The sequence below is a fragment of the Lepus europaeus genome, chromosome X (genome assembly GCF_033115175.1).
Source record: "Lepus europaeus isolate LE1 chromosome X, mLepTim1.pri, whole genome shotgun sequence".
Classification (NCBI taxonomy): Eukaryota; Metazoa; Chordata; class Mammalia; order Lagomorpha; family Leporidae; genus Lepus; species Lepus europaeus.
The window spans coordinates 94,226,701-94,250,212 of NC_084850.1; the positions used below are offsets into that span (position 1 = coordinate 94,226,701).

Consider the following 23,512-nt stretch of genomic DNA (forward strand, 5'->3'; position numbering starts at 1 on the left):
TAAACCTGAACGTAGAATAGTAGTTACTAGAGGCTGAAAATGGTAGGGAGGACAGAGGGATGTTGATTGATGTGTACCAAATCACACTTAGACAGAAGTGTTCTTAGTGTTACACAGCATAGTGAAGTGACTATAGTTCACAATAACCTATTATATATTTCATAAGCAAATAGAAGAGAGGATCGCTGTAGTTCCAATTATAAAGTAATCAAAAAAGGGGACGTGTTAATTATGTTGATTTGGTTTGTATCCATTATATTCATGTTTTGGAATGTTAAAATGTCTCATCTTACAAATACGTATTATCATTAAGTTAAAATTTTAATGTATTTTATATACCTATATCATCTACTTTTCTTCATCTCAATAAATAATCATTAGAATTGTATCATTTCTTTTCTGGAATCCTAATTTCTGTATTTGCTCATTCTTTTGCTCCTCCATATGAACCAAACTTTATGGTTTCTCTTGTAGCTTCTCATTATGTTATGTGCTACACTGGTTTTCTTTGCGTTTTTTGAACACACTAAGCAGGGATTTTGTACTTTCTGTCCCTCTCCAACTAGATTGCTTTCTGCCCCACCAATTCCCATTTCTAATGAGTGAGCTCTCTGATCCTTTGAGTTTCGTCATTAATGTTATATCTTCAGATAGGCTTTCCATGATCATATCTGGTATACTCCTGCATTAGCAATTTCATTTATATCTATCAGAGTTCAATGTTGTTATATTAGATCATAACTTTTGTCTCAAGAAGAAAGATGTCCTAAGTTAAAACAGCATCAGTAACTCACACCTTGTTTTTCTTTCTTATAAAACACACACACACAGATACACACACAAACACACACACAGAATACACACACAAACACACACACAAGAATATGAAAATTCATTGCAAACAATGCTATTCAGCTATCTGTGACAAATGTTGCCACTTCCTTTATCATAAGCAACTGATCATTGTTTTCCCAGAGATTTGTACAATTGTATTTCTATCCCCCAACTCACCAGAACTTCCACCTACAATATGTTGTAAATCATATGGGTTGTTGGAGCGACCATAGATGTTGTTACTAGATTCATACCACATGCACAACTCACTACAGTTGGTTATGCCAAGGGGAATGGCACCAGCTTCCTTCAGTAATGCCACCACAGTGGCATCTGTTTTTGAAATGGTATCACGACGGTTCACAAGGCCAGAGGAATTGGGCATTCCTATAATGGAAACAGAAATGGAAGTAAGTTAAAATGTTATTAAATAAAAGCAATGTTGACTACCTACAATGAACCAACCAAGATATTCTCACAGATAATTAGTCAGTACTGAAAGGTAGTATAACTAAAAAAAATGCATTGGATTTGCAGTCAGAACTAAGTTTAAATTCCAACTCTGTATATAACCAACTCTCAGACTTTCGGCTTATCATTTACCTTTTCGGAATCTCAGTTTTTATGAGGATTAAATGAGAGAATTAATGTAAAATGATTAAACTGAGTAAATAGGAGATACTTTTACAAATTTCACCATCCAAAAACACAAAGTAGTTAGGAATTTGCTAACCCACTTAGGAGATTAATAGGTTTAGAGAAGTAAAAGACTTATTCAGGATCATGCAGAAAAGGAAACCAGGTTCACAGGAAACTTCATATAAAATAGAAATTATATTTATATCAGTAAAGAAAGAATAATAGAGTAATCCTAAGAAAACTGGCATTCTGTATGTAAATACATATAAATATAAAGTCCTACATCATATCATAAACAGAAAATGATAGCTTAAGCAGTTAAATGTGGACAATAAATTTTTAAAATATCAGAAGAAAATACCAGCAAAGATTTTAATAACCACAGTGTTCAGAAATATAAACAGGGCATAAAATAAATTACAAAATATCAGGTAATGTATTAAAAATATTAGAAACATTTGTCTAATAAAATAAACTATAAACAAAGCTAAAAAACAATCTGCAAACTTTGGAAAGTTATTTATATCATAAATGTTAAAAGATTAGTGCCTTAAACATATAAAGAACTGAAATAAATCAACAATTACCAAATAGAAAGAGAAATATAATTAATAAAATTTTTATAAACAAAGAATCCTCAAGGATAAAATACATATAAGCATTGGCTTAGTCTCAAAATGAGGAAGAATATTCCTAATTAACATAGTAATAAAATATGATTTTTCAATGATAACATTGATCAAAAAAAATCAAGTTCTAATGCAATCAATTATTGGCAAAACAGAATTTAATTGATGATATACTTCCAATATATTTAAACTGATAAAATTCTATGGTAAGCTATGTCACAATCCCTAGTAAAATAGAAGATATTTCATATCTTACAAGCAATAGCACCATTAGAAAGTTTCAGAAGAAATTGACACATATCCACATTGATTTATTTTAATGATTTATTTATTTGAAAGTCAGAGTTACACAGAGAGAGAGAGACAGAGACAGAGACAGAGACAGAGAGACAGAGTCTTCCTTCCGCTGGTTCTCTCCCAAATTGGCTGCAACAGTCAGAGCTGCGCCAATCCAAAGCCATGAGCCAGGAGCTTCTTCCAGGTCTCCAACATAGGTGCAGTGGCCCAAGGACTTGGGCCATCTTTTACTGTTTCCCAGGCTATAGCAGAGAGCTGTACCATACATATAGCAGCTGGGATTCAAACCTTTCCTCATATGGGATTCCAGCACTACAGGCGGTGGCTTTACCCACTACACCACAGCGCCAGCCACTACACATTGATTTTAATGGGGAAAAAATCCTCTTAAACACAACTGAAAGGAAAATAGATTTTACTTTATTCTTTGAATGACAAGATGATCTGAAGTGAAAAAAAAATGGAACTAGGGATTAACATTGTGGCATAGTGGGTTAAGTAACTGCCTGTGATGCCAGCATTCCATATGGGTGATAGTACATGTCACAGCTGCCCCTCATCCAATCCAGTTCCCTGTTAATGCACCTGAGACAGCAGTGAAAGATGACCTAGGTGCACATGGCCCCTGCTATCCATGTGGGAGACTCGAATGAAGCTTCTGGCCCTTGGTTTTGGCCTGGCCCAACCCTGGCTGTTGTAGCCTTTTGGGGAGTGAACCAGAAGCTGAAAGATATCTCTCTCTCTCTCTCTCTCTGTCTCTCTCCATCTGTAATTCTGTCTTTCAAATAAATAAATAAATCCTTTAAAAAAGAAAATAGAGGAACTAGGCATAACTGGATAGATATTGATAAAACTCCAAAAATATTGAGTGAAAAAAGTAAAATACAGAGAGTTAGATATATTGTATGATAAAGTTTATGAAAACAACAGTACACAAAATAATATTTGTTATTCATTAATGAATTAATAAACACATAAAGGTATTAAAAAGATGAAATAATGATAAAATCAATATAGTGTTTGTTTTTGCTGTCGGAAGGAAACGAGGGGAAAAGAAGTATGTACTTAGGAACAGAGACAAAAGTGATATATGTATTTTTGTAATATGTTGCTTTATTTAAAAATAAAATAATTAACTATAATGAAAATGCAAAATAAAATCACAGTGAGACACAATTTAAAGGACTAGAATGGCTATAATTAAAATGACAGACAATGTTTATGAAGATGTGGATAAACAGGAACATAAAGACACAACTATTATCAATGTAAAATTAAAAATGGTTAGTCAGCGCCGCGGCTCAGTAGGCTAATTCTCTGCCTTGCGGCGCCGGCACACCGGGTTCTAGTCCCGGTTGGGGCACCGATCCTGTCCTGGTTGCCCCTCTTCCAGGCCAGCTCTCTGCTGTGGCCAGGGAGTGCAGTGGAGGATGGCCCAAGTGCTTGGGCCCTGCACCCCATTGGAGACCAGGAGAAGCACCTGGCTCCTGCCATCGGATCAGCGCAGTGCGCCGGCCGCAGCGCGCCTACCGCGGCGGCCATTGGAGGGTGAACCAAAGGCAAAAAGGAAGACCTTTCTCTCTGTCTCCCTCTACTGTCCACTCTGCCTGTCAAAAATAAAAAAAAAAATGGTACACTCACTTTGAAAGACAAGTTGGAAGTTAATAAAGTTACCACATGATTCAGTAATTACACTATTATGTATGTAACCATTATAATTGAAAATACTTGTTCAAAAATGCCATTAAAACTTGTGCAGCACATTGTACAAATTGTCCTTTTTTAAAGATTTAATTATTTGAGCAGCACAATTACAAAGAAAGAAAATTTTCATCTATTGATTCACTCCCCAAATGGCTGCAAAAAGCCAGGGCTGGACCAAGCCGAAGTCAGGAACCTGGAGCTCCTTCCAGGTCGCCTATGTAGGTTGCAAGGTCCCCAGTGTTAGGGAAATAATCTGATTATTTGTGACATACATTAGCAAGGAGCTGGATTGAAGGTGGAGCAGCAAGGACTAAAATGCACAACCATATAGGATGATGGTATCATAAGCAGCAGCTTAATACTGGTGTGCATGACACTATCCCCATACACATTGTTCTTAATAGCATAGTGAAAATGAGGAAGCAATAAAATTTTCATCAACATCTGAAAAGATTAAAAAATGAGATTCACTTATATAATGTAATAATGCAGATCAACAGAAGGAATTAATAATGATATATGTGGGGCCCATGCTGCGACGTAGCAGGTAAAGCCGCTACTTGCAGTGCCCACATCTCATATGGATGCCAGTTCACGTCCCGGCTGCTCCACTTCCGATCCACCTCTCTGCTATGGCCTGGGAAAGCAGTAGAAGATGGCCTAAGTGCTTGAGCTCCTGCACCCACGTGGAAGACCTGGAGAAAGAAGACACCCCCCCCCGCCTCCCTGTAACTCTTTCAAATAAATAAAATAGTAATAATAATAGTAATACCTGGTGCTATGGGTTAGTGGGAAAAGCCATCACCTGCAGTACCAGCATCCCATATGGGCACCAGTTTGAGTCCTTGCTGCTCTACTTCCGATCCAGCTCTCTGCTATGGCGTGGGAAATCAGTAGAAGATGGCCCAAGTCCTTGGGCACTTGCACTCATGTGGGAGACCCAGAAGAAGCTTCAGGTTCCTGGCTTTGGATCAGCCCAGCTCCAGACATTGTAGCCATTTGGGAATTGAATCAGTGGAGAGAATACCTCTCTCTTTCTCTCTCTCTCTCTGCCTCTGTAACTCTGATTTTCAAATAAATAAATAAATCTTTAAAAAACAATGATGGGGCCGGCACTGTGGCATAGCGGGTAAAGCCACCACCTGCAGTGCTGGCATCCCATAGGGTACTGGTTTGAGTCCTGGCTGACCCACTTCCAATCCGCTTTCTGCTGTGGCCTAAGAAAACAGTAGAGAATGGCTTAAGTCCTTGGGCCCCTGTACCCTTATGGGAGACCTGGAAGAAGCTCCTGGCTCCTGGCTTCGAATCAGTGCAGTTCCAGCCATTGTGGCCATTTGGGGAGTGAAAAAGCAGATGGAAGACCTCTCTCTCTCTCTGCCTCTCCTTCTCTCTCTGTGTAACTCTTTCATGTAACTAAATAAATCTTTAAAAAATAAAAAAGTAATGATATCTGTTATAGCAGAGCAAAGCATAAAATCATCATGCAATGAAAGAAGCCTGGTACAAAAGAACTATTTATATTTACATTTTCATTTTCAGAAATAAAAAAATCTATAAAACATAAAGTAGTCTATTGGATGCATGGGTCTGGGGTGAGACTAGAGATTACTGTAAATGTAAAAGAATTTTAATTGAGGTAAATTTATGAAAAAAACTTTTTAATTTGTGTAGTTAAATGTAGTGAATTGTATTATTTATAAATTGTGCATTTACAAGGAATGATTCTTCTTCCATATTAAGTGAACTAAAGACATAACCTTACTTGAATGAGGAAGACCAAACAAATCCAAACTAGGAGCATTATATAAAACAACTTGCTGTAACTCTTCATAAATGTCAAAATAGAAAACCAAGCTGCTTAACAGGAAAAAGATATGCTGATTTTGACTAATGGAAGAACAGGGAGGAAGTACATTCTCAGGGGAAAGTAAGAGAGAAGTTTGCTGAGAAAAGTCTACAGAAAGAAGAGAAACTTTGTGGAGCAGTGGGAATATTATAATCATGCAGCGCTGAATGAGATACCACCAATGAGTATCAAAGCAAGTGTCTGGTAGGGATGGAATCTTTTCAGAGTCGGGTGAGAGGAACCTGCAGCAGCCCATATCAATAGTGATATTGCCTGAGGAAGAACCTCATGGTCCCCACTGACTTGAGTCCAAAGCTTAAGTGCTAGCTGAGGACAGGGTGCCCATACAACATCCTGAAAGGAGAGCACATTGTTTTCTTCTCCTACTTGAACAAAGCACCCAAAAACCAGCAGGAAGAAAGTACCATCATAATAATTCATGGTCTGTGTGTGACTAGGGGATTTTATCAGAGTGACAAAATGTGGTCCTCAGAGTTTGAGTCTGTCCTGGAGGGTTGGCAGAGGGAGGGGTGTCCACTTAGGTCCATGAAGTAGGGGCACATTGCTCCCTTCCCCTTACTCTATCAAGGTGCTGGACTCAACTTGTGAAGGCAGAACACAGACTGAGCTCTGTCAATCAGGTAGATGTCTCCAATAACACTGTGGCTCTCTCCATGGATTTGAAGGATCACAAGGCTGAAAGTGAATTCACTGCTCCCTGTGACTGTGGGATCCATATGCCCTATTACTGTGGGAATCCTGTGACTGTGTGATAAGTCCTGGGGTTTGGCTATATTTTTGGACAATCACTGAGTCTGGCTGCAGAGGCTCAGAGTTCCCTGCTGGGGTGTGTCACTGCAGAGGGCTCTTGCTAACACCAAAGAGCACACAGATCCTTTGTGTGGTTATGTGCCTAAGTGGCACTATTTTCTCACTCTGGGAAATTGGTTTAACTTGGTAGAGAGGGGCTGAGGCTATAAAACATGAAAGCTGGTGTGATCATATGATCATACCCTCTCTGCTTGCTGATGGTAGAAAAGATCTACCACGCCCATCTTGAGTGTCAACCTAGACTCTATCCCCACAACTGAACACTGGGCAGAGTGCTCTGGTCGCACCCAGGACACACCTCTAAATATCTACAGAAGAAGCAGACAGTGCAACTAACCCATATATTCACATTTCAAAGATAAAAGCCCTAAGAGGAGAAAATCAATAAGTTTTCCAAAAATAGTGAAAAATAAACATAGAAATACAAGAAACATGGACAAGGGAGATAATATAAATATGCAATGGGAACAATAATTCAATATTAGATGTGAAGAGACTGATGAAATACCTGAAAAGGAAACCAAAAGAATGATCATAAGTTCACTCTAACATTTCAGAGAAGTAAATGCATGAGAGAAAGCAATCCAAGCACGACATGGGCAAGAAATTCTGCTGAGAGATGGAGATACAAAAGCAAAATCAAGCTGAAATATTAGAAATGAAGAATTTAATATGTCAAATAAAAATACAGAGAAAGGTCATAACAAAAAGACTAGATGAGGCGAAAGAAAGATTATCCAAGCTAGAAGACTGATCTTTGGAAATATCTCAGTCACACACACACACAAACACACACACACACACGAAGAAAATATTAGAAAAACAGAAAACAGTGTGAGATACGTGTGGAATATCACAAGATGAAACATGTGTGTCTTAGGAGTTCCCTGAATCTATAGAATGGATTAGAAGACCTATTCAGTGAAATAATAGCAGAAAATTTCTCTATTTTGGAGAAAGATGCAGACATCCAAATAGAGGAAGCCAACAAAATTCCTAATACACATGAAAGATAAATATACACTATGAAACATGCTAGTCAAATTTGTAAAAGTAAAACATTAATATACTAAAATGTGCATGAGAGAAAGGCCAGATTATCTTCAAAAGATCTCTAAATAGATTGACAGCTGATTTCTCATCAGAAACCCTAAGGGCTATGAGAGAAAGGAGAGACATAGACCAAGTCCTAAAGGAAAAAATAAGCTATTGATCCAGAATACTGTACCCAACAAAGCTCTCATTTATAACTGAAGGCCATATAAAGGCGTCTAAAACAAATAGAAATTTGAAAACTTTGTCACTACTCATCCAGCCTTACAAATGATACATAAGGATATACTACACATAGAAACATAGAAAGATAGTCAACATTATGAAAAAATGGGAAGGCACATGATTACCTAGTAAAAGTACAATGGAGACCAAAACAAACAATACAAATATTTATGGAAAAATGGCAAGAAAATTATTACTTATCAATAATAACCTTGAATGTAAATAGCCTAAATTCTATAGTTAACAGATACACTGGTTGAATAGATTAAAAAGCAAGACTCATCTATTTACTGCCTACAAGAAACACATCACATCAGTAAATACCCATTGAATGTGAAAGAATGGAAAGAGATATCCCATAATAATGGAAATTTAAAACAAGCAGGAGTAACCATCCTAATATCAGATGAAATAGACTTTATGAGAAAAACTGTTGAAAGAGACAAAGAAGATCATTGTGTAGTAATTAAATGATTAATTTGACAAGAAGATATGCTGATAGTAAATGTATTTTCACCATTGCTAAGGTGGATGGCTTTTTAAAACAAATGCTAGTTGATGTAAGTGTATAGTATAGTGTACTATAATATATAGTATCCTATACACTAGTAATGGGAAACTTCAACACCACACATTCATAAATAAGCATATTAACTAGACAAAAAAAATCAACAAAGAAACAACAGAACTAATCTGCAGTATTGACTAAATGGATCTCATTGTTATCTACAGATTATTTCATCTCACAGCTACAAAATACACATACTTTTCATCAGTTCATGGAATTTCTCTAGGATAGACGATATGGTAGGACATAAAACAAGTCTCAATCAATTAAAAAAAATTTTGAAATTGTATCACGTATTTTCTCTGACCACATTTAATGAAGCTGAAAATTAATAATATATGAAACTCTAGACTAGAAACAATGACTTGAACAGCCCTTGTTTTGACAGCTTTCTTATTTTTTATTTTTATTTTTATTCTTTTCTCTTCTTCATACTTTATGTTGAACTTTTTAATTAACATAGAGTTAATCATATGTATATAAAGTCAATTGAAAATAGATCTCAGTAAAAAATAAGAGGGGTAATATGAGAGGTAGGAGGAAGTTTGTAACTGTAAAGCTGTATAGTTCTGCATATAGTCCTAAAGGATTATTTCTAAGGGTACAGTTTAAAAACTTGTCATGGGACTCCAAATCCATTAAAATTGGTGGTAAGAATGCCATCTTAATCATTAAAGTGATCATATTAAATGTTAAAGTGAATATATACATAGGATTATGTGTGGAAGAGATCATATAAATAGCATGAAATGGCTTGTACTAATAATAGACAGAATTTAAAAAGGAAGAAATGTCCAACATGGGAAGCAGTCCACACAGCAGATGCATAGAATGACAATCACTTTAACTAACACTCTGACCTCTGAATCAGCTCTTAAGGCATTTGGATGTGGCTGAAAAGCCCATGAGAGCATTTTAAGGCATGAAAAGCCAAGACACTTTGGCAAAAAATATCCTACATTAAGGATCTCTGTGAGTGAGTCCCCAGTGGAAAGAAGTGGCTATCAAAGAAGGATGTACTTTTCTCTGAAGGGAGGGAAGAACTTACACTTATGGCCTTGTCCAAATACTGATGGAGTTTGTGGTCACAAAAGGATTCCATAGCCTTGACAGCTCATGGCAAGAGCCTCAGGTGATCACTGACATCATAAATAAGTGTTAATTGTTAAATTAACAATGGGAGTCACTGTGCACTTACTCCCTATATCAGACCTCTGTCCTTAGTTAGTTGTACTATGAGAATTAATGCAAAAATTGTTCTTAAACAGTACTTTATACATTGTGTGTGTGAGAGTGTGTGCAAACTGTTGAAATATTTACTTAGACTTGGTCCTTAGTATATAAATTTAATTAAAAATGAATTTAATAAAGAATGGGATGGGAGAGGGAGTAGGAGGTGGGAGGGAAGTTGGGGTGGGAAGGTGGATAAGGGGGCAGAACCACTATATTCCTAAATTATACCTATGAAAGTTACATTTATTAAAAAAAAAAAGAGAGGCTGACACTGTGGCACAATGGGTTAACAGCCTTGCCTGCAGTGCTGGCAAGCCATATGGAATCTGGTTCGAGACCCAGCTGCTCCACTTCCAATCCAGCTCTCTGCTTTGGCCTGAAAAGCAGTAGAAGATGGCACAAATCCTTGGGCCCCTGCACCCGTGTGGGAGACCTGGAAGAAGCTCCTGGCTCCTGGCTTCAGATCAGCACAACTCCAGTAGTTGCAGCCATTTGGGGAGTGAACCAGCGGATGGAAGACCTCTCTCTCTCTCTCTGCCTCTCTTCTCTCTGTGTAACTCTGACTTTCAAATAAACAAATAAATCTTTAAAAATTTATAAAAGGAAACTCTAGACTATATGTGAATGCACAAAGACTAAACAATGTGCTCCTGAATGAACAGTGGATCATAGAAGAAAACAAGAGAAAATGAAAAATTCCTAGAAGTGAAGGAAGATGACACACAATATATCAAAACTTAAGTGATACCTCATAATTAGTCTGAAGTGGCAAAATCACAGCCATTAATGCCTACACCAAGACATTGGAAATATATCCAATAATTGCCAAAAAGAACACAAATGAGTAAAAGGAAAGAAATAATAAAAATTTCAGGTGAAATAAACAAAATTGAAATAAAAAAACACATACAAATTTTCAGTGAAATGAAGGTCTGGTTTCTTGGAAAAAAAATAAGCAAAATTGTTAAACCATTGGTCCAACTCTCCAAAAAACAAAAAGAAAAAACACACAAATTAATAAAATTATAAATGAAAAGGAGATGTTATAATAGATACCAAAGAAATAAAGAGAATCATCAGGGATTAATACAATTTTGTTAACAATTGGAAAATCTAGAAGAAATGGAAATATTACTGGATGCACACAATTTACCAAAATTGAGTCATGTAGACATGGAAAAGATAAATAGATCAATAACCAAGATGGAGAATGAATAAGTAATAAAAACATTTGCAACAAAGAATAGCCTGGGATAGGATGGCTTCATTGCTAAGTCCTACCGAACTGTCAAAGAAGTAATCCCAATTCTTCTTAAACTAGTCAAAACCATTCAAATATAGGCAATTCACCGAAACTCTATCTCCAAGGCCAGCATTACCTTAATTCTAACATCAGAAAAAGCTAAAAAATAAAACAATATAGATGAGCTCCCCTGATGTACAAAGATGCAAAAACCCTCAATAAAATACTAGGTAATCAAGTCAAACAACACATTCAAAGTATCTTTCTCCCATACCAAGAGAGATTTATCCCTGGTATACAGATGATTCAACATATGCAAATAAAGGCATGATACACCACATTAACAGGTCAAAGAATGAGTTAATGGATTTTTCTATTTCTATGTGCCATGTAACTTTTAACTAAAACCTGCAATTCAAATGGTTATTGGTTGTCCACATAGAAGTCAACAAAACCTAGACTTTTCAAAAGTTAGCTTGATATTTAACTATCCTTTAAACATCAGTGACACTAAACTAAGCATATTTTCTTTGTGTTAGTGTCTACCTTCTACCTCCCTGGAAAAGATTGTTTACTGGGCTGGCATCTTGGCTCACTAGGTTAATCCTCTGCCTGTGGTGCCAGCATCCCATATGGGCACTGGGTTCTAGTCCCTGTTGCTCCTCTTCCAGTACAACTCTGCTCTGGCCCAGGAAGGCAGTGGAGGATGGCCCAAGTGCTTGGGCGCCTGCGCCCGCATGGGAGACCAGGAGGAATCACCAGGCTCCTGGCTTCAGATCGGCATAGCTCCAGCCATAGCGGCCATTTGGGGAGTGAACCAACGAAAGGAAGACATTTCTCTCTCTTTCTCTCTCTCTCTCTCTCTCTCTCTCTCTCTCTCTCTCACTGTCTAACTCCATCTGTCAAATAAAAAAAGATAGATTTACATCATTTGATGAGCCTCTTTCAATTTTTTTGCTATTGTTTGCTTGTTTTTGTTTTTGCAGCTAAAATTAAAATGTCAAATAAAATTTTAGTTTTCCAAGATAATGTCTTTATTTGTACTAATTTAGGTTAGAAGCAGAGGCTTCACATGAATAAAGGGTTGTGCCCAGATAATCATATTGAAGAAGAGTGCCAATTTCAGAAAAGGTACTCCATCTACCAATAAGCAAGTGTTTAAAAAATCTGAAATGATGTAATAGTTTTTTTAAAAAAATTAAAGGCCAGTGCAGTGGCTCACTTGGCTAATCCTCCGCCTGCGGTGCTGGCACCCCGGGTTCTAGTCCTGGTTGGGGCGCCAGGTACTAGTCCTGGTTGCTCCTCTTCCAGTCCAGCTCTCTGCTGTGGCTGGGGAGGACAGTGGAGAGTGGCCCAAGTGGGAGACCGGGAGGAAGCACCCAGCTCCTGGCTTCAGATCAGTGCAGCACCGGCTGTAGCGGCCATTAGGGGAGTGAACCAACAGAAGGAAGACCTTTTTCTCTGTCTCTCTCTCTCACTAACTCTGCCTGTCAAAAAAATTAATTAAAAATTTTTCATTTCCTTTCGTTTAGAACTACAGAGAAGATTTCAAGGTTCCAGGATTTATCTAATTATTATCCTTCTTAAGTATGATTAAAAAGAGTAGTACTATTTAACTACATTTCCTATGTGTTAAAGCATATTAAATCTCATGAAATGTTTCACACTAATTAAAACCTTAAAAATCTGAAGAAAAAACAAATTGAAGAATGAAAACAATATTATCAGTTCATACATGTAGATAAAGCATTTGATAAAATGACACACCCTTTGATGATGAAAACCTTGAGCAAACTGAGTATGGAATGAACATACCACAACACAATCAAGGCAGTATATGACAGAGGCTGACACTGTGAGGTAGTGGGTAAAGCCACGCATCCCATATGGGCGCTGGTTCAAGTCCTGGCTGCTCCACTTATTATCCAGTTCACTGCTGTGGCCTGGGAAAGCAGTAGAAGATGGCCCAAATCCTCAGGATCCTGACTTCTGGCTTCTGGCTCCTGGCTTCGGATAGGCATAGCTCCGGCCATTACAGCCAATTGGGGAGTGAACCAGTGGACAGAAGACCTCTCTCTCTTTCTCTCTCTCTGTCTCTCTGTCTCTCTCTCTCCCTGCCTCCCCTCTCTCTTTGTAACTTTCTCTCTAACTTTCAAATAAATAAATAAATAAATCTTTTTTTAAAAAGGCAGTACATGACAAACACACATCCAGCATCATATTGAATAGAGAAAAGCTGGAAGCATTTCCACTAAGATCCAGAAGCAGAGAAGGATGCCCATTCTCATGATTACTATTCATTGGGTTCTGAATGTTTTAGACAGAGCCATTAGACAAGAAAATAAAATCTGTATTGATTTTATGTCTTGCAATTTTACGAAACTCTTGTGATTTCCAATATTCTTTTAGTGAATCATATCATCTCCAAACTTCCTTCTTTCCAATTTGCATCCCTCTGATTTCTTCTTGCCTAACAATTCTGGCTAAAACTTCTGGAAGAACATTGAATAGTAATGATGAGAGTGGACATCCTTATTTGGTTCCCGATTTTAGTGGATATGCTTCCAACATTTTCCCATTGAATATGATGATGTCTGTGTGTTTTTCATATATTGCTTTAATTGTGTTAAGGGATATACTATCTTTTTTTTGCTTTGTGATAATTACTTTTTTAATAAATATAAATTTCCAAAGTACAGCTTTTGGATTAGAGTAGCTTTCCCCCCCCCCATAACTTCCCTCCCTCCCACAACCCTCCCATCTCCTGCTCCCTCTCCCATTCCATTCACATCAAGATTCATTTTCAATTATCTTTACATACAGAAGATCAATTTAGTATGTATTAAGTAAAGATTTCAACAGTTGGCACTCACACAGAAACACAAATATAAAGTACTATTTGAGTACTAGTTATAGCATTAATTCACATTGAACAACACATTAAGGGCAGAGACATGGGGAGTAAGTGCACAGTGACTCCTCTGGTTGACTTATCAATTGACTCTCTTGTTTATGGCGTCAGTGATCACCAGAGGCTCTTGTCATGAGTTGCCAAGGCTATGGAAGCCTTTTCAGTTCGCCAACTCCGATCTTATTTAGACAAAGTCATAGTCAGAGTGGAAGTTCTCTCCTCGCTTCAGAGAAAAGTACCTCCTTCTTTGATGGCCTGTTCTTTCCACTGGGATTTCACTCACAGAGATCTTTCATTTAGGTCATTTTTTTTTTGCCAGTGTCTTGGCTTTCCATGCCTGAAATACTCTCATGGAATCTTCAGCCAGATCCGAATACCTTAAGGGCTGGTTCTGAGGTCAGAGTGCTGTTTAGGACATCTGTCATTCTATAAGTCTGCTGTGTAAAGGGATATTCTTTATATACCCAATTTGTTTAAGATTTTATTTTGAAAATGTTTTATTTTATCAAATATGTTCTCTGCATCTATTCAGATAATCAAATGGATTTTTTAATTTGTTAATATTGTGTATCACATTTATTGATTTGTATATGTTGGCCTCATAGAAGGAGTTTGAGATGATTCCATTTCAATTGTTTTGAATATTTGAATATTTTAAAAGTTTGGTAGAATTCAGTAGTGAGGCCATCCAGTCCTTGGATTTTGCTTGTTGTGATGATCTTTAATACTGATTAAAACTCTATCTTGGGCCGGCGCCGTGGCTTAACAGGTTAATCCTCTGCCTTGCGGCGCCGGCACACCGGGTTCTAGTCCCGGTCAGGGCACCAATCCTGTCCCGGTTGCCCCTCTTCCAGGCCAGCTCTCTGCTGTGGCCAGGGAGTGCAGTGGAGGATGGCCCAAGTGCTTGGGCCCTGCACCCCATTGGAGACCAGGAGAAGCACCTGGCTCCTGCCATCAGAACAGCGCAGTGCGCTGGCAGCAGCGCACCTACCACGGCGACCATTGGAGGGTGAACCAACGGCAAAAAGGAAGACCTTTCTCTCTGTCTCCCTCTACTGTCCACTCTGCCTGTCAAAAAAAAAAAAAAAAAAAAACTCTATCTTGGGGGCTTGTGCTATAGTATAGCAGGAAAAGCTTCCACTTGAGGTGCTTACATCCCCTACAGGCATCAGCTTGTGTCCTAGGTGCTCCATTTCTGAACAATCTCTCTGCTATGGCCTAGGAAAACAGTGGAAAATGGCCCAAGTTTTTGTGCTCCTACACCCATGTGGGAGACTCAGAAGAAGTTTCCGGCTCGTGGCTTTGAATTGACTCAGCTCTGGATATTTTTGCCATCTGGCGAGTAAACCAGCTGATGGAAGACCTTTCTATCAATCCTTCCCTATCGCTGTCTGTAAGTCTGCCTTTCAAATAAATAAAAAATCTTTAAGACATATCCATATTGGTTATTGGTCCATTTAGGATTGGCCTTCATTACTCAATTACTGTAGATTGTATCTGTCTAGAAACCTATCCTTCCTTTTGAGATTTTCCAGTTGGCATATTGCTGTATGTAGTAATTCCTGAAGATTATTTTTTCTGTGGTATCCATTTTATCATTATCATTTTCATATATGATTTTATTAATTTGGGTCTTCACTTTTTTGTTTAGTTGGGCTAATTGTGTAATAATCTTATTTTTTCGCTGATCTTTTGTATCTTTTTTGGTATCTTTTTTATTGCTCCTCCAGTTGTAATTATTGCCTTTCCCAATTTTGTGTTTGGTTTCTGAATCTTTTAAATGGAGAATTTAGGCCATGTAAGGTTACATGTAAGGCTATTATTGATAAATAACAACTTGGTCTGCAATTTTTCTATTAATACTCCTATTCTTTGCTTTGGATTTCCTTTGTTTTTTTTTTTTACTAGAGATTTTCTGTCTTTATATTCTTTAATAATGATGACTGTTTCTGTGTGGAGCTATCCTTAAGCATCATTTGTAAGACTGGTCAAGTGATGACATATTCTTTCAATTTTTGTTTTCCTTGGAAGGTCTTTATTTCACTTTCATTTATAAATGAGAGTTTTACAGGGTATAGTATTCTGGGTTCTCAGTTGTGTTTTTTTTTCTTTTAAGACTTGGGCTATGTCTCTATATTCTCTCCTAGCCTATAGGATTTCTAAAGAGAAATCAGCTCTCAGTCTAACTGGAGATCCTCTGAAGGGACTCTGATGTTTCTCTAGTGCAAATTTTAGAATTTTTTCTTCATGTTTTGCTGTAGAATGTTGTCTATAATGTGTCCCGATGAAGCTCTTTTGTGGTCATGTCTCTTAGGAATTCTATGTGCTTCCTGTACTTGGTAACCCTTTCTTTCTCCAAATTTGGAAAGTTTTCTACTATTATTTCATTGAATAGGCTTGCTAATCCATTATGTCTTTCCACCATTCAGGAACTCCTTATACATGTATGTTTGGCCATTTGATATTATCCCATAAATCTTAAACGCTATTTTCAGTTTTTCTTATTATTTCTTCTATTTTGTATATTACTTAGATATTTCCAAAGATTTGTCTTCTAGCTTAGATATTCTTTCTTCTGCTTCACCAAGTCTGTCAATAATGCTTTCCACTGTACTTGTTATTTGACATATTGAATTCTTCATTTCCAGTTTCAGTTATGTTTGTCTTCAATATCTTTATCTTTCAGCAATTTTTTTCATCCATGTCATTTATGGATTGCTTTAACTCATGAATTTTCATTTCATTGTTTTTAAATAATCTTATAATCCTTCTTTTCAATTCCTTTTCAGACATTTTGTTAATCTCTTCAACTTCACATTCTGATATTGAAGTAGTGTGTTTGTTTTGGGGAATATTTGTGTCTTCCTTGTTCATGTTTCTCATATTTCTATGATAATTGTTAGGCATTTTTTGGAAACATGGTTTTCTTCTCTGATTTCTTTTATCTTTGAAATATGTACCTGTGACTTAGTAGATTGTCTGTTCCTTCCCTGGATATTCAGATTTGTTTGGAGGGTGGGCCAAGGAATTCTGCTCAGTGCTCAGAGGTGGTTCAAGAGTCATGGGTGACACCCAAGATGGGCATGGTATATCTACTGTATTGTCAGCATGGGGGATATTATGATCACAATGCCTGGTGCAATCATTATCTTAATTCCTCTCTGCCAAGGTAATCAATGTCTTGGGTGAGTCCACTGTGTCTACACACTCCACCCATGAGGTGCATAAACTGCACAGTGCACAGTGTGAGCGCAGAACCCTCTGAATTGCCCCACCCCAGGCACTTAGGAGCTCTGAACTTCTGAAGCCAAGCCAGATACAGTGATTTCCCAGAGACCCAGCTACATCCCAGGCCTTATCATGCAGTCACAGAGTTCCCACAGTCATAGCATGCCAGGCTCCCACAATAGTATGGAGGATATACACTCTCAGCCCTGTGAGCCTGCTTTATCCACAGATAGAGCAGAGGCATTCCCAGAGCCAGCTGCTTGTTGATATTCTGTCTTGGCAACTTGAGTACAAGCATCTGCGATATAGTGAATAGAGGAGAGCACCGCACAGGCTTAACTGGTCATCCTACTCTGACAATCCTCCAGGCCAGGAAAGTCAGTGGGGACTGCAGATTTATCCTTCAGATAAAATCCCCTATTTTTGCACACATGAGCCACAGCAGCCTATATTTGCCTTGTTAAGATGGCGCTTCCTCCTCCCTGCACTTCCTCCCTGCTGATGCCAGGCACCCTTGTGGGATAATGGGTAGCAGTCAATGTTCTCTCCCTTCCCTAGGTTAGAAGGGTGCCCTTCCCCCTGTTAGCAGTACAGGGCAGACTCAAAATTAGTGGAGTTTACAATGTTCTTTCTCAGGCAATATTAGCACTGACACAGGCAGCTGCAGACTCCTCTCAACTTACCCTAAGAAGATGGAATCCACTTCAGTACATGGCTGCAGTTTTTGCTGGTGGTGTTCATGCTCACTGCTGCATGTTTGTATTATTTGTGCTGCCCTATGGCATCTCTCTTCCTTCTGTGGAATTTCCAATGTGAGTTTCCCTCTAATTCTCTGGGATTGCAGATACTATCCTTTTCCTCTGTTATCTTCCTGATGTAAAAAATCATGTTACCTTTTCCCTATTCACCAACCTATCTTCAATCCCCTCAAAAGTTTTATTCATAAAAGAGAAGAGATTTCATGTATTTCACAGATACAATTATAAGAGGATAACCATACTCCCCTCCCTTCCTTCCTTTCTCAGATGCCCGTCATTCCTTCCTTTTTGTTCCCTTTAATTCTTTCAACAAATACTTTCAAATTACTTTATATTCACAGGCTTATGATCACATTGACTGGTGTGACCACTGCCAAGGCAATCAAGGTCTGGGGTGAACCCACAGTGTCTACACACCCCACCCACACAAACAAGTACATGAACTGCACAAAGGATCTGTGCAGTCCTTAGTGTTAGCACCACTAACCATCAGTATCAACAAAAAATAGAACATTGTTATGCAGGAAAATAGACAAAGGCTATAAACAATAATCAAATCATAAAATGGAAGTTTCATTCAATAGATGAAATATAAATACAATGGCCATAATCCGCTTAGGATCATTAGCCATCAATAAAATGTAAATCAAACCACAATGAGCTTTTACCTTACCGCAGGCAGAATGCATATTATCCAAAAATAAAAAAAATAATTAATGCTGGTGAGAATGTGGAGAAAAAGATGCCCAAATATACTGTTTGTGAAATCATAGTAAAGTATTACAGTCATTACTAAAGAAGGTAGGGAGATTCCTCAGAAATCTGAAAAGATATCTAACAGCTGTCCCAGTCATGGGAATTTACCTAAACAAAATGAAATCAACATGTGAAAAAGTTATCTGTACCCCCACGTATATAGCATCTCAATTCATAATAGCTAAGATATGAAATCAACTCATTTCATCAACTGATGACTGGATAAAGAAAATGTGGCATATATACATGATGGAATATGACTCAGCCATAAAGAATGAAATCTTGTGTTTTGCAACAAAATGGATGCATCTGGAGAGAATTTTAAGTACTTATTCAGACTCTTTATTTTGTATGAACCTAATTATATTTCCCCTTCTTCTTCAATCAGTTTTGTTTATTTGTATATTTCTAGGAATCATTCTATTCAAATGTCTAATTTACTGGAATGATGTTTTTCATGGCATTACCTTACAACTTCTTAAAGATATTGAGGAACTGTTTGATTCTACTTCTTTCCTTACTGCTGTTATTATTTTATGTTTTATTTCTGTTTTTTCTTGGTATTATAGCTAAATGTATGCCTGCTTTGCTGTTCTTATTAAAGAACTATTTTTTCATTTCATTGGTTTTACTCATTGTTTTAGTGTTTCCTATTGCATTGATTTCCATTCTGATCATTATTTTGTTTTGTACCCTCTAACTTGCTGTGAGTTTATTTTGCTCTCATTATGTTCTAGCTTCTTAATATGGAATTGCACATTATTGATTTGAAATCTTTCTTCTTATCAAATATATTCAAGAAAGCTCCCTCTAAGTATTGCTTTACCTGTGTCCCATAAGTTTAATTATCTTGTTACTTGGATTTTTGTTCTCTAAAAGTTCTCTCATGATTTTTCCTTTGGATCATGGGTTATTTAAATGTTTATTGTTTATTTTCCAAATACTTGAGATTTTAATTTATTTTAAAGGAAAACAGGAAGTTACACAGTAAGAACTGTATTATAGAGAAAATGCAGCCATTTATCATAATTCCATGTTGGCTTTAGGAAAACTAGTGTAAGTTTCTTGGACCTCAATTTATTTATCTCAAAAATAAGATAATAATACTTTCAATAACAATATAATAATAATACTTGTATAATTCTTTTAAATTTCCTGCAGTATAAATGAGTGCTAAATATAGCGCTCCCAAATGCCACACAGGTCTAATAGAGAACAAGCATTATCATTTGTCTTTTCAATGGGATTTTTTAATAAGAAAGTTTAGATCAGTCCTTCACTTTGATATACCCTTTTCAGTTTAAACCCATGTTCCTACTATCCTTTTTCATTCCTTTCTTATTCTTTTAATTTTTACAATGACATACTTTCAGTTTATGTTATAATCATCAGCTTAGCCCTCCACTAGGTAAAGAATTAAACAAATAGTAAGAAAAAAAAACACTACTCCTCAACAGTAGAAACAGAGCTGTAAACAATAATCAAATCTCAAAATGTCGATTTCATTCATATATATAAGTTTGGAAAATGCTTTTGACTTGTGAGATCAGCCCACATTATTAAAAAAAATACATAGAAGAGGACCTTGTAGCTGAAATGCTTCCTTTACTGTCAAAGGAACCCCAAGGAAGGGCCATTTCTTTTCTAGTGTGGCTTCATCTTCCTGCTTGTCAGCTAGCTTTTGATCTACAGCATGAGCCTCCTTCTCAGCTGCTTCAAACCTAGGAAGAAATAAACCAGTGCAAATTGTAACTACATAAAATAATGATATACCAAAGTTACGATATAAATAACTTTATTAAAGAAACCTAAGAAGATTGATGTACATGTCAAGAGTCTTATAAAGTTGACGATTTGAGACATTGATTCTTCTTTTTGGAATTCATCATAAGAGCTAAAATCTAACATAAGAAATATTAACACATGAGGTTGGTTGGTGTACAATTATTTTATTAACACAGAAGGTTGGTTGGTGTACAATTATTTGCCCAGAAAAAAATATATAAAAGCAACCCATCACCAAATAAATTATGATATATAAAACAAACAATTGCATTACTGAAACAAAAATAGTTTTGATTGAAAATTTTGCTGCCCTTTCGAAATTCCTACAATTTAATACGTTTTAAGTGGAAAGAGAATTTTGCAATGTTATATTTCTGGCATAATCTCAACCACATGTAAAAGTACATTTTTGAAATTGAAACAAAAAGTTAATAACGAACAACCACTTATTATGTATAAAATATCTTTGTTATTGGCCATTGCAAATGTTCTATAATAATATAGCAAGAACAGAAAGCAATATAATTAAGTAACCATGCCCAAAAGAACAAATTGTGAGTGCATATTAATTGTATATGTATATAATTCCTAAAATATTCAATTCCAATGCATTTTCTCAAATGATAATTCTTCAAAAGAGTATTTATTTGTTATTTTGAAAGTCAGAGGTGCCGGCACTGTGGCATAGTAGGTTAACCCTTCATCTACTGCGCTGGCATCCCATTTGTGCTCCGGTTCAAGACCCGGCTGCTCCCCCTCCGATCCAGCTCTCTGCTATGGCCTGAAAAAGCAGTGGAGGATGACCCAAGTCCTTGGGCCCCTGCATCCACGTGGGAGACCTGGAAGAAGCTCCTGGTTCCCGATTTCGGATCGGTGCAGCTCTGTGGCGGCCATTTGGGGAGTGAACCAGCGGATGGAAGACCTTTCTCTCTGTTTCTCCCTCTCACTGTAATTCTACGTCGCCAATAAATAAAAAATCTTTTTAGAAAAGATTTCAAAGTCCTTTTAAAAAAAAGAAAGAGTTACAGAGAGGAGACAGAGAGAGAGGAAGAGAGAGAGAGAGGAAGAGAGAGAGAGAGAAAGAGAGAGAGAGAGAGAGAGAGAATCTTCCATCCACTGATTCACTCCCAAGGTGGCAGCAAAGATCAAAGATGAACCAGACAAAAGCCAGGAGCCAAAAGCTTCTTCCAGGGCTCCCATGTGGGTGTCAGGGGCCCAGATATATAGGCCATCATACACTGCTTTCCCAAGTGATTAGCAAGGAGCTGGCTCTAAAGTGGAGCAGCCGGGAGACAAACCTGTGCCCTTATGGGATACTGGCATCACAGGTAGCAGCTTTACCTCCTACACCACAACGCTGGTTCCTAAAAGAATAATTTTAAATATTTTATATAACATGTCATTTGACTTAAAAAATAACTTAAATAGAAAGAATATTCAGGCTTCCCAGAAACAATAATGAGATTTATTAATTACTTCAAGAAATAGTCAAAATATTAAAACCAAAGGAACATGATAAAATCAATTCCTTTAAGATAAACAAATATTCTGGAGTTTCATTTCATAAGTCTGTGACCTATACAATTTCTACTATTTAATTTGGTTTTAGTTGCCTCAGTTTTAAATATATAGCAGGAAGGTGACTGTGAGGGTTCTTTGAAAAAAAATGGATGCAAAGCATTGTTGCTAGCACCAAAGACAAGATTATTCACTGCCAGGTATATACAGCAGTATTCCAGAAATAGAAGAAACATTAGTTCTAGAATGTTTCAGGATCATAAATGTTGTTGATGATACTTAGAAGTCATTTACTCGTGCCAGGCACCACAATGAACATTATACAATCATTCAGTAATAACAATCATGTGATATAGATACTATTATTATCTACGATTTACATATATGAGAAAGTTGAATTATTAATAATCTTGCCCTATTATATTGATTAGGAAACAGAAACAAAGAGAGGTAAGGATTCAATCAAAGTAATGTTGTCAGTTTCCTGCTGAATAGAAATCATTAATGGTACCTCAACTGTCTTTCTTTCAATGCCTATGCCTTTAGGAGAAATGGGCCCACAAATTAGTCTTAGGGGTATGATCTATTGTTTGTTTAATACAATCACAGTCATGCTATTCATCTTCTCAGAAATCAGTTTATCTACTATTATGTGGCCATAATTTTGGCTCTGGAGACATGAGTCATGGCAGTCCTCCTATGCAAATCAGAACTAGCCTGAGACTAAAGCTGAAAATCTAAGGTGTCTTAGCAAAAGACTGAATACAAAGGTAAATGATGACATTTTTCATGTACTGAATCAATCAATTCTGGAACTAACTTTCCAAAGGGTAGTGCATTTTGTGGGACAACATTTTCATTATTGTTTCTGGTCCATTTACAACTTGGTTTTCTGTAATTTGCATTGAAAAGCATCCAAAATAATAGCGGAGAATTTTTAACTTAGTGATAGGAACAGAAACTAGATTTCTGTGAATGTAGATGTATAACAGGAATTGAGAAATTCAGAGAAAATAAGTGTTGACTACAATTTCTAGAATCTTAAGTATGTCAGAAAAACAATGGTAAGCCTGAAAGGTACAACAAAATATTAACCTGAAAATATAATCTTCCCTCTGCTAATAAGGCTTTTGGCCATATTAAAAGGCAGTGTATCAGCATGGTCAGATCCAAGGCCTTGGAGTAAGATTGTTCTGGGAAGATAATGTGACTTTGAAAATGAGGCCTTTCTAAATTTGTTTCTCCAACTAGAAAAATCATGATTGCAATAGGACCTACAGGTAGGCTCTGTAGGTCCTATTTGAATGCATAAAACAGTAGCTGCAGCACAGAGGAGCCACTCAATAAATGGCAGTTATTACTGTCTTCATTATTCGTATCATCAGGTTTTCCTGATACTCAATGCAATCTCTGACAGGAAAGTCAAAAGATTATAGTTATAGCGGATTACAACA

At 37.0% G+C, this 23,512-nt stretch overlaps 1 protein-coding gene across 2 annotated transcripts in view; it reads right to left on the bottom strand.

Annotated features, from left to right (window-relative positions):
- Positions 1 to 23,512, bottom strand: part of FAAH2 (fatty acid amide hydrolase 2) — a 219,809-nt gene that overhangs the window by 179,362 nt on the left and 16,935 nt on the right. For both annotated transcript variants that reach the window (XM_062184025.1, XM_062184024.1), the window contains exons 3-4: positions 20,340 to 20,476; positions 1,012 to 1,221 (exon numbers count right to left, since the gene is read on the bottom strand). In XM_062184025.1, coding sequence (XP_062040009.1) covers positions 1,012 to 1,221; positions 20,340 to 20,476 — 347 coding nt within the window. The remainder of the gene's footprint in view (positions 1 to 1,011; positions 1,222 to 20,339; positions 20,477 to 23,512) is intronic.